Genomic DNA, 11,756 nt, shown 5'->3' with positions numbered 1-11,756 from the left:
ATAATGGGACCGTGGAGGAGGGGTGACTTCATGCATTTCCATTTTGGCGTAGCCAGTGCCACCTTGAGGAGGCGGATAACTCTGGAGCCCGTACAAACGTGACTGAATTATAATGGGACCGTGGAGGAGGGTGACTTCATGCATTTCCATTTTGGCGTAGCCAGTGCCACCTTGAGGAGGCGGATAACTCTGGAGCCCGTACAAACGTGACTGAATTATAATGGGACCGTGGAGGAGGGGTGACTTCATGCATTTCCATTTTGGCGTAGCCAGTGCCACCTTGAGGAGGCGGATAACTCTGGAGCCCGTACAAACGTGACTGAATTATAATGGGACCGTGGAGGAGGGGTGACTTCATGCATTTCCATTTTGGCGTAGCCAGTGCCACCTTGAGGAGGCGGATAACTCTGGAGCCCGTACAAACGTGACTGAATTATAATGGGACCGTGGAGGAGGGGTGACTTCATGCATTTCCATTTTGGCGTAGCCAGTGCCACCTTGAGGAGGCGGATAACTCTGGAGCCCGTACAAACGTGACTGAATTATAATGGGACCGTGGAGGAGGGGTGACTTCATGCATTTCCATTTTGGCGTAGCCAGTGCCACCTTGAGGAGGCGGATAACTCTGGAGCCCGTACAAACGTGACTGAATTATAATGGGACCGTGGAGGAGGGGTGACTTCATGCATTTCCATTTTGGCGTAGCCAGTGCCACCTTGAGGAGGCGGATAACTCTGGAGCCCGTACAAACGTGACTGAATTATAATGGGACCGTGGAGGAGGGGTGACTTCATGCATTTCCATTTTGGCGTAGCCAGTGCCACCTTGAGGAGGCGGATAACTCTGGAGCCCGTACAAACGTGACTGAATTATAATGGGACCGTGGAGGAGGGGTGACTTCATGCATTTCCATTTTGGCGTAGCCAGTGCCACCTTGAGGAGGCGGATAACTCTGGAGCCCGTACAAACGTGACTGAATTATAATGGGACCGTGGAGGAGGGGTGACTTCATGCATTTCCATTTTGGCGTAGCCAGTGCCACCTTGAGGAGGCGGATAACTCTGGAGCCCGTACAAACGTGACTGAATTATAATGGGACCGTGGAGGAGGGGTGACTTCATGCATTTCCATTTTGGCGTAGCCAGTGCCACCTTGAGGAGGCGGATAACTCTGGAGCCCGTACAAACGTGACTGAATTATAATGGGACCGTGGAGGAGGGGTGACTTCATGCATTTCCATTTTGGCGTAGCCAGTGCCACCTTGAGGAGGCGGATAACTCTGGAGCCCGTACAAACGTGACTGAATTATAATGGGACCGTGGAGGAGGGGTGACTTCATGCATTTCCATTTTGGCGTAGCCAGTGCCACCTTGAGGAGGCGGATAACTCTGGAGCCCGTACAAACGTGACTGAATTATAATGGGACCGTGGAGGAGGGGTGACTTCATGCATTTCCATTTTGGCGTAGCCAGTGCCACCTTGAGGAGGCGGATAACTCTGGAGCCCGTACAAACGTGACTGAATTATAATGGGACCGTGGAGGAGGGGTGACTTCATGCATTTCCATTTTGGCGTAGCCAGTGCCACCTTGAGGAGGCGGATAACTCTGGAGCCCGTACAAACGTGACTGAATTATAATGGGACCGTGGAGGAGGGGTGACTTCATGCATTTCCATTTTGGCGTAGCCAGTGCCACCTTGAGGAGGCGGATAACTCTGGAGCCCGTACAAACGTGACTGAATTATAATGGGACCGTGGAGGAGGGGTGACTTCATGCATTTCCATTTTGGCGTAGCCAGTGCCACCTTGAGGAGGCGGATAACTCTGGAGCCCGTACAAACGTGACTGAATTATAATGGGACCGTGGAGGAGGGGTGACTTCATGCATTTCCATTTTGGCGTAGCCAGTGCCACCTTGAGGAGGCGGATAACTCTGGAGCCCGTACAAACGTGACTGAATTATAATGGGACCGTGGAGGAGGGGTGACTTCATGCATTTCCATTTGGCGTAGCCAGTGCCACCTTGAGGAGGCGGATAACTCTGGAGCCCGTACAAACGTGACTGAATTATAATGGGACCGTGGAGGAGGGGTGACTTCATGCATTTCCATTTTGGCGTAGCCAGTGCCACCTTGAGGAGGCGGATAACTCTGGAGCCCGTACAAACGTGACTGAATTATAATGGGACCGTGGAGGAGGGGTGACTTCATGCATTTCCATTTTGGCGTAGCCAGTGCCACCTTGAGGAGGCGGATAACTCTGGAGCCCGTACAAACGTGACTGAATTATAATGGGACCGTGGAGGAGGGGTGACTTCATGCATTTCCATTTTGGCGTAGCCAGTGCCACCTTGAGGAGGCGGATAACTCTGGAGCCCGTACAAACGTGACTGAATTATAATGGGACCGTGGAGGAGGGGTGACTTCATGCATTTCCATTTTGGCGTAGCCAGTGCCACCTTGAGGAGGCGGATAACTCTGGAGCCCGTACAAACGTGACTGAATTATAATGGGACCGTGGAGGAGGGGTGACTTCATGCATTTCCATTTTGGCGTAGCCAGTGCCACCTTGAGGAGGCGGATAACTCTGGAGCCCGTACAAACGTGACTGAATTATAATGGGACCGTGGAGGAGGGGTGACTTCATGCATTTCCATTTTGGCGTAGCCAGTGCCACCTTGAGGAGGCGGATAACTCTGGAGCCCGTACAAACGTGACTGAATTATAATGGGACCGTGGAGGAGGGGTGACTTCATGCATTTCCATTTTGGCGTAGCCAGTGCCACCTTGAGGAGGCGGATAACTCTGGAGCCCGTACAAACGTGACTGAATTATAATGGGACCGTGGAGGAGGGGTGACTTCATGCATTTCCATTTTGGCGTAGCCAGTGCAACCTTGAGGAGGCGGATAACTCTGGAGCCCGTACAAACGTGACTGAATTATAATGGGACCGTGGAGGAGGGGTGACTTCATGCATTTCCATTTTGGCGTAGCCAGTGCCACCTTGAGGAGGCGGATAACTCTGGAGCCCGTACAAACGTGACTGAATTATAATGGGACCGTGGAGGAGGGGTGACTTCATGCATTTCCATTTTGGCGTAGCCAGTGCCACCTTGAGGAGGCGGATAACTCTGGAGCCCGTACAAACGTGACTGAATTATAATGGGACCGTGGAGGAGGGGTGACTTCATGCATTTCCATTTTGGCCTCCATTTGGCCTCCATTTGAGTTATCGGCTCAGGAGGCGGATAACTCTGGAGCCCGTACAAACGTGACTGAATTATAATGGGACCGTGGAGGAGGGGTGACTTCATGCATTTCCATTTTGGCGTAGCCAGTGCCACCTTGAGGAGGCGGATAACTCTGGAGCCCGTACAAACGTGACTGAATTATAATGGGACCGTGGAGGAGGGGTGACTTCATGCATTTCCATTTTGGCGTAGCCAGTGCCACCTTGAGGAGGCGGATAACTCTGGAGCCCGTACAAACGTGACTGAATTATAATGGGACCGTGGAGGAGGGGTGACTTCATGCATTTCCATTTTGGCGTAGCCAGTGCCACCTTGAGGAGGCGGATAACTCTGGAGCCCGTACAAACGTGACTGAATTATAATGGGACCGTGGAGGAGGGGTGACTTCATGCATTTCCATTTTGGCGTAGCCAGTGCCACCTTGAGGAGGCGGATAACTCTGGAGCCCGTACAAACGTGACTGAATTATAATGGGACCGTGGAGGAGGGGTGACTTCATGCATTTCCATTTTGGCGTAGCCAGTGCCACCTTGAGGAGGCGGATAACTCTGGAGCCCGTACAAACGTGACTGAATTATAATGGGACCGTGGAGGAGGGGTGACTTCATGCATTTCCATTTTGGCGTAGCCAGTGCCACCTTGAGGAGGCGGATAACTCTGGAGCCCGTACAAACGTGACTGAATTATAATGGGACCGTGGAGGAGGGGTGACTTCATGCATTTCATTTTGGCGTAGCCAGTGCCACCTTGAGGAGGCGGATAACTCTGGAGCCCGTACAAACGTGACTGAATTATAATGGGACCGTGGAGGAGGGGTGACTTCATGCATTTCCATTTTGGCGTAGCCAGTGCCACCTTGAGGAGGCGGATAACTCTGGAGCCCGTACAAACGTGACTGAATTATAATGGGACCGTGGAGGAGGGGTGACTTCATGCATTTCCATTTTGGCGTAGCCAGTGCCACCTTGAGGAGGCGGACAACTCTGGAGCCCGTACAAACGTGACTGAATTATAATGGGACCGTGGAGGAGGGGTGACTTCATGCATTTCCATTTTGGCGTAGCCAGTGCCACCTTGAGGAGGCGGACAACTCTGGAGCCCGTACAAACGTGACTGAATTATAATGGGACCGTGGAGGAGGGGTGACTTCATGCATTTCCATTTTGGCGTAGCCAGTGCCACCTTGAGGAGGCGGATAACTCTGGAGCCCGTACAAACGTGACTGAATTATAATGGGACCGTGGAGGAGGGGTGACTTCATGCATTTCCATTTTGGCGTAGCCAGTGCCACCTTGAGGAGGCGGATAACTCTGGAGCCCGTACAAACGTGACTGAATTATAATGGGACCGTGGAGGAGGGGTGACTTCATGCATTTCCATTTTGGCGTAGCCAGTGCCACCTTGAGGAGGCGGATAACTCTGGAGCCCGTACAAACGTGACTGAATTATAATGGGACCGTGGAGGAGGGGTGACTTCATGCATTTCCATTTTGGCGTAGCCAGTGCCACCTTGAGGAGGCGGATAACTCTGGAGCCCGTACAAACGTGACTGAATTATAATGGGACCGTGGAGGAGGGGTGACTTCATGCATTTCCATTTTGGCGTAGCCAGTGCCACCTTGAGGAGGCGGATAACTCTGGAGCCCGTACAAACGTGACTGAATTATAATGGGACCGTGGAGGAGGGGTGACTTCATGCATTTCCATTTTGGCGTAGCCAGTGCCACCTTGAGGAGGCGGATAACTCTGGAGCCCGTACAAACGTGACTGAATTATAATGGGACCGTGGAGGAGGGGTGACTTAATGCATTTCCATTTTGGCGTAGCCAGTGCCACCTTGAGGAGGCGGATAACTCTGGAGCCCGTACAAACGTGACTGAATTATAATGGGACCGTGGAGGAGGGGTGACTTCATGCATTTCCATTTTGGCGTAGCCAGTGCCACCTTGAGGAGGCGGATAACTCTGGAGCCCGTACAAACGTGACTGAATTATAATGGGACCGTGGAGGAGGGGTGACTTCATGCATTTCCATTTTGGCGTAGCCAGTGCCACCTTGAGGAGGCGGATAACTCTGGAGCCCGTACAAATGTGACTGAATTATAATGGGACCGTGGAGGAGGGGTGACTTCATGCATTTCCATTTTGGCGTAGCCAGTGCCACCTTGAGGAGGCGGATAACTCTGGAGCCCGTACAAACGTGACTGAATTATAATGGGACCGTGGAGGAGGGGTGACTTCATGCATTTCCATTTTGGCGTAGCCAGTGCCACCTTGAGGAGGCGGATAACTCTGGAGCCCGTACAAACGTGACTGAATTATAATGGGACCGTGGAGGAGGGGTGACTTCATGCATTTCCATTTTGGCGTAGCCAGTGCCACCTTGAGGAGGCGGATAACTCTGGAGCCCGTACAAACGTGACTGAATTATAATGGGACCGTGGAGGAGGGGTGACTTCATCCATTTCCATTTTGGCGTAGCCAGTGCCACCTTGAGGAGGCGGATAACTCTGGAGCCCGTACAAATGTGACTGAATTATAATGGGACCGTGGAGGAGGGGTGACTTCATCCATTTCCATTTTGGCGTAGCCAGTGCCACCTTGAGGAGGCGGATAACTCTGGAGCCCGTACAAACGTGACTGAATTATAATGGGACCGTGGAGGAGGGGTGACTTCATCCATTTCCATTTTGGCGTAGCCAGTGCCACCTTGAGGAGGCGGAAAACTCTGGAGCCCGTACAAACGTGACTGAATTATAATGGGACCGTGGAGGAGGGGTGACTTCATCCATTTCCATTTTGGCGTAGCCAGTGCCACCTTGAGGAGGCGGATAACTCTGGAGCCCGTACAAATGTGACTGAATTATAATGGGACCGTGGAGGAGGGGTGACTTCATCCATTTCCATTTTGGCGTAGCCAGTGCCACCATGAGGAGGCGGATAACTCTGGAGCCCGTACAAACGTGACTGAATTATAATGGGACCGTGGAGGAGGGGTGACTTCATCCATTTCCATTTTGGCGTAGCCAGTGCCACCTTGAGGAGGCGGATAACTCTGGAGCCCGTACAAACGTGACTGAATTATAATGGGACCGTGGAGGAGGGGTGACTTCATCCATTTCCATTTTGGCGTAGCCAGTGCCACCTTGAGGAGGCGGATAACTCTGGAGCCCGTACAAACGTGACTGAATTATAATGGGACCGTGGAGGAGGGGTGACTTCATCCATTTCCATTTTGGCGTAGCCAGTGCCACCTTGAGGAGGCGGATAACTCTGGAGCCCGTACAAATGTGACTGAATTATAATGGGACCGTGGAGGAGGGGTGACTTCATCCATTTCCATTTTGGCGTAGCCAGTGCCACCTTGAGGAGGCGGATAACTCTGGAGCCCGTACAAACGTGACTGAATTATAATGTGACCGTGGAGGAGGGGTGACTTCATCCATTTCCATTTTGGCGTAGCCAGTGCCACCTTGAGGAGGCGGATAACTCTGGAGCCCGTACAAATGTGACTGAATTATAATGGGACCGTGGAGGAGGGGTGACTTCATCCATTTCCATTTTGGCGTAGCCAGTGCCACCTTGAGGAGGCGGATAACTCTGGAGCCCGTACAAACGTGACTGAATTATAATGGGACCGTGGAGGAGGGGTGACTTCATCCATTTCCATTTTGGCGTAGCCAGTGCCACCTTGAGGAGGCGGATAACTCTGGAGCCCGTACAAACGTGACTGAATTATAAGGGGACCGTGGAGGAGGGGTGACTTCATCCATTTCCATTTTGGCGTAGCCAGTGCCACCTTGAGGAGGCGGATAACTCTGGAGCCCGTACAAACGTGACTGAATTATAATGGGACCGTGGAGGAGGGGTGACTTCATGCATTTCCATTTTGGCGTAGCCAGTGCCACCTTGAGGAGGCGGATAACTCTGGAGCCCGTACAAATGTGACTGAATTATAATGGGACCGTGGAGGAGGGGTGACTTCATCCATTTCCATTTTGGCGTAGCCAGTGCCACCTTGAGGAGGCGGATAACTCTGGAGCCCGTACAAATGTGACTGAATTATAATGGGACCGTGGAGGAGGGGTGACTTCATGCATTTCCATTTTGGCGTAGCCAGTGCCACCTTGAGGAGGCGGATAACTCTGGAGCCCGTACAAATGTGACTGAATTATAATGGGACCGTGGAGGAGGGGTGACTTCATCCATTTCCATTTTGGCGTAGCCAGTGCCACCTTGAGGAGGCGGATAACTCTGGAGCCCGTACAAACGTGACTGAAATATAATGGGACCGTGGAGGAGGGGTGACTTCATGCATTTCCATTTTGGCGTAGCCAGTGCCACCTTGAGGAGGCGGATAACTCTGGAGCCCGTACAAATGTGACTGAATTATAATGGGACCGAGGAGGAGGGGTGACTTCATCCATTTCCATTTTGGCGTAGCCAGTGCCACCTTGAGGAGGCGGATAACTCTGGAGCCCGTACAAATGTGACTGAATTATAATGGGACCGTGGAGGAGGGGTGACTTCATGCATTTCCATTTTGGCGTAGCCAGTGCCACCTTGAGGAGGCGGATAACTCTGGAGCCCGTACAAATGTGACTGAATTATAATGGGACCGTGGAGGAGGGGTGACTTCATCCATTTCCATTTTGGCGTAGCCAGTGCCACCTTGAGGAAGCGGATAACTCTGGAGCCCGTACAAACGTGACTGAATTATAATGGGACCGTGGAGGAGGGGTGACTTCATGCATTTCCATTTTGGCGTAGCCAGTGCCACCTTGAGGAGGCGGATAACTCTGGAGCCCGTACAAACGTGACTGAATTATAATGGGACCGTGGAGGAGGGGTGACTTCATGCATTTCCATTTCGGCGTAGCCAGTGCCACCTTGAGGAGGCGGATAACTCTGGAGCCCGTACAAACGTGACTGAATTATAATGGGACCGTGGAGGAGGGGTGACTTCATGTATTTCCATTTCGGCGTAGCCAGTGCCACCTTGAGGAGGCGGATAACTCTGGAGCCCGTACAAACGTGACTGAATTATAATGGGACCGTGGAGGAGGGGTGACTTCATGCATTTCCATTTCGGCGTAGCCAGTGCCACCTTGAGGAGGCGGATAACTCTGGAGCCCGTACAAACGTGACTGAATTATAATGGGACCGTGGAGGAGGGGTGACTTCATGCATTTCCATTTCGGCGTAGCCAGTGCCACCTTGAGGAGGTTGATAACTCTGGAGCCCGTACAAACGTGACTGAATTATAATGGGACCGTGGAGGAGGGGTGACTTCATGCATTTCCATTTCGGCGTAGCCAGTGCCACCTTGAGGAGGCGGATAACTCTGGAGCCCGTACAAACGTGACTGAATTATAATGGGACCGTGGAGGAGGGGTGACTTCATGCATTTCCATTTCGGCGTAGCCAGTGCCGCCTTGAGGAGGCGGATAACTCTGGAGCCCGTACAAACGTGACTGAATTATAATGGGACCGTGGAGGAGGGGTGACTTCATGCATTTCCATTTCGGCGTAGCCAGTGCCACCTTGAGGAGGCGGATAACTCTGGAGCCCGTACAAACGTGACTGAATTATAATGGGACCGTGGAGGAGGGGTGACTTCATGCATTTCCATTTTGGCGTAGCCAGTGCCACCTTGAGGAGGCGGATAACTCTGGAGCCCGTACAAACGTGACTGAATTATAATGGGACCGTGGAGGAGGGGTGACTTCATGCATTTCCATTTCGGCGTAGCCAGTGCCACCTTGAGGAGGCGGATAACTCTGGAGCCCGTACAAACGTGACTGAATTATAATGGGACCGTGGAGGAGGGGTGACTTCATGCATTTCCATTTCGGCGTAGCCAGTGCCACCTTGAGGAGGCGGATAACTCTGGAGCCCGTACAAACGTGACTGAATTATAATGGGACCGTGGAGGAGGGGTGACTTCATGCATTTCCATTTTGGCGTAGCCAGTGCCACCTTGAGGAGGCGGATAACTCTGGAGCCCGTACAAACGTGACTGAATTATAATGGGACCGTGGAGGAGGGGTGACTTCATGCATTTCCATTTTGGCGTAGCCAGTGCCACCTTGAGGAGGCGGATAACTCTGGAGCCCGTACAAACGTGACTGAGTTATAATGGGACCGGGACCGAATAAGATGTTTGTTCACCTATGGTGAGTCTTTGGTCAGCGGCACACATGGTGGCTTCTCTGTAGTCGTAGTTTCTGCTCAGCTGTTTCGACACTTTGTACTGCCACGCTGTGAAGTCAAAGTCCCGCTTCCCTTTGTTCTTGTTGTTCCGAATACACTTCTCACATGCAGACAACAACTCCTGCAAACAGGATCAAACCTCAGTGAAAAACAATGGATTCATTTCCCAAATCGAATTTATTGAGAACATGCAGACCACAGAACTTGCTATCTCGTAATTTTTTAACACACTTGTAACATCTTAACTAATTAAACAAAACAGTAGATTACAGTAGATTTATATTTATACGTTGTATGGGTGATACAATGAAAAGAAAAACAAAACTACTGAAACCGAACTGCAATTAAACACAGAGGTCAAGTCCTTCTCCGCAAAACGTGCGCTTAGCACAGGCCAATACCTGATCAAAAACAGGATGCAATTATCAAAAATTTATCCAAAAGAATATTTCAGTTGGAAAAAAGTTTTAAAATCTAATTTTATCCAGTGATGACCAAACAGATCCAAAAGAACATTACAATTGTCTGCGACAAACAAAAACATTGACTTCAAATTAAACATTTCTGGCAAAAACTAAATTGTCCACAAAAAATAATATAATTCAATTTTATCTGAACATTGAAATATCTTTCAAAGTATTTTGAATTGTATTTTCAATCAGCTATTTCTCAAAAACGAGAGCTTGCATTCGGGAAATTGAATTATTCAACCATGAAATTGAGTGGCACCGGCGCAATGTAAATATTTTTCCTTCTAAATGATTGTGTTTAAATTCTTTTTTTTATTTTAATTTTTCTTTGCTTAAATCTTTCTCTGCTTGATTCACTAAATCACTGAATTTTTCATATTTATTCAAAAATAAGACGACAGAATCTTCACGGTGAACAATTTCACCACGGAAAAAGAACTCTTCTAGCCCCTCCAACTTTGTCCAAGAAATAAGAAAAGGAAAGAAAAGGCTATAAGAGGTCTTGAAAAACAAAAACTTTTTACGGGCCGGATTCAACAGCGGACCTAAAGATTGAGAGGCTGCGCCATGTGCTCTTGTAGATGGTCAAACATTACTGGCCCAACCGAAACTGCAGGTAACGACCTGAACTTTCTTTCGAATATGTTTCATTGATGTGGAAAGAAAACGGACTTTACCCAAAACAAAAAATTTTTTTTGCTTAGATAACAGATTTGACGCTGACCAGGGTAGATTCATGCTACTCTTTCTCTCAAATGAAGTCTTAATCTCAGATTTAGCTGGAGAGTTTTCGACAAAAAGTTTCGAAACTGTCACAAAATTTTAAATTTGACTTTTCCAGTATCCCTTGTGTCTTCTCTATTAAAGCAGGGGAAGGCCTCAAATAAAGAGCAAATCTTCAAAATTTGTTCTGTCGATTGAACCCTAAACCTCAAATTTGGCAGGATAATTTTCGATAAAATTGACAAACTACACTAAAACGGACAAAAGCTGGACTTCCGCTATACATACTGATTTCTCTACCTTAGGGAGTAGCGACTTATGCAGAGAACATTCTCTGTTTCTACGATAAAACCCTTAAAATGAGGTGTTTGGCAGGGTAAATGTTGAGAAAAATGGAAAAGTTCTCCAAAAACTGTTACATGTTCAGAAATGAAATTTTCCTAAGGCCATGCTGGCTTTTCTATTTGAAATCGCTTAGAAGCCAGTTATGCCAGAAAAATCTGTACGTTAATAGTTCCTACTCAAACGCGGAAAACGGCTATTTGAGACATCTGTACGTTTTTTTTTTACTTCTCATGGACTAAATTTTGCGTCCTGTAAAGAATCAGTAACCCTTTTTCTTCTTACAACAAAGGCTATCTTAAAATGCCCACTGTATAATTGAACAATGAGTCTCTCCCGCTCAGCAAAAACGCCAAAATTTTCAACTTTTCTTTGGCCCGAATTTTTTTTGCCATTCACTGCAAAAAGTCTGCTGACACGGCTAGGCGAAGGAAAGGAGTCCTGAAACATTAGCAGGTTCAACGCCTCTCCTGCTTGGCACAACGCTGCCAGTAACACGTCAAAAAATCGCAAGCAAAAACCCAAAATCAAGTTCTAGGTGTAATTACTGATTCACCCCTACATGAGGTCCACTGAGCTTATGCACAGTGAAGCCACATGCACAGTGCAGGCCTATATCACTTCTTTGCCCAGCAATTGAAATTTTAGAGGCTCAATCATCCATTTTCACTTAACATCTACCTAATGCCAAGCATCAACATAGTTCCTACTCACTTCACTTCACCACCACTGCGCTGTCAACCCTTGAACATTGCGTC

General features: G+C 49.2%; 1 protein-coding gene across 1 annotated transcript in view; it reads right to left on the bottom strand.

The window, feature by feature from the left end:
• LOC134852098 (guanine nucleotide-binding protein-like 1) overlaps nucleotides 1–11,756 on the bottom strand; it is a 53,723-nt gene that overhangs the window by 5,070 nt on the left and 36,897 nt on the right. The window contains exon 9 of the mRNA XM_063868377.1: nucleotides 9,422–9,584. Within this exon, the coding sequence (XP_063724447.1) occupies nucleotides 9,422–9,584 (163 nt within the window). The remainder of the gene's footprint in view (nucleotides 1–9,421; nucleotides 9,585–11,756) is intronic.

Source organism: Symsagittifera roscoffensis, chromosome 7 (assembly GCF_963678635.1).
Source record: "Symsagittifera roscoffensis chromosome 7, txSymRosc1.1, whole genome shotgun sequence".
In the NCBI taxonomy this organism is placed as follows: Eukaryota; Metazoa; Xenacoelomorpha; order Acoela; family Convolutidae; genus Symsagittifera; species Symsagittifera roscoffensis.
The sequence above is the reverse complement of the archived record's forward strand: the minus strand, read 5'-3'. Positions and strand labels throughout refer to the sequence as shown.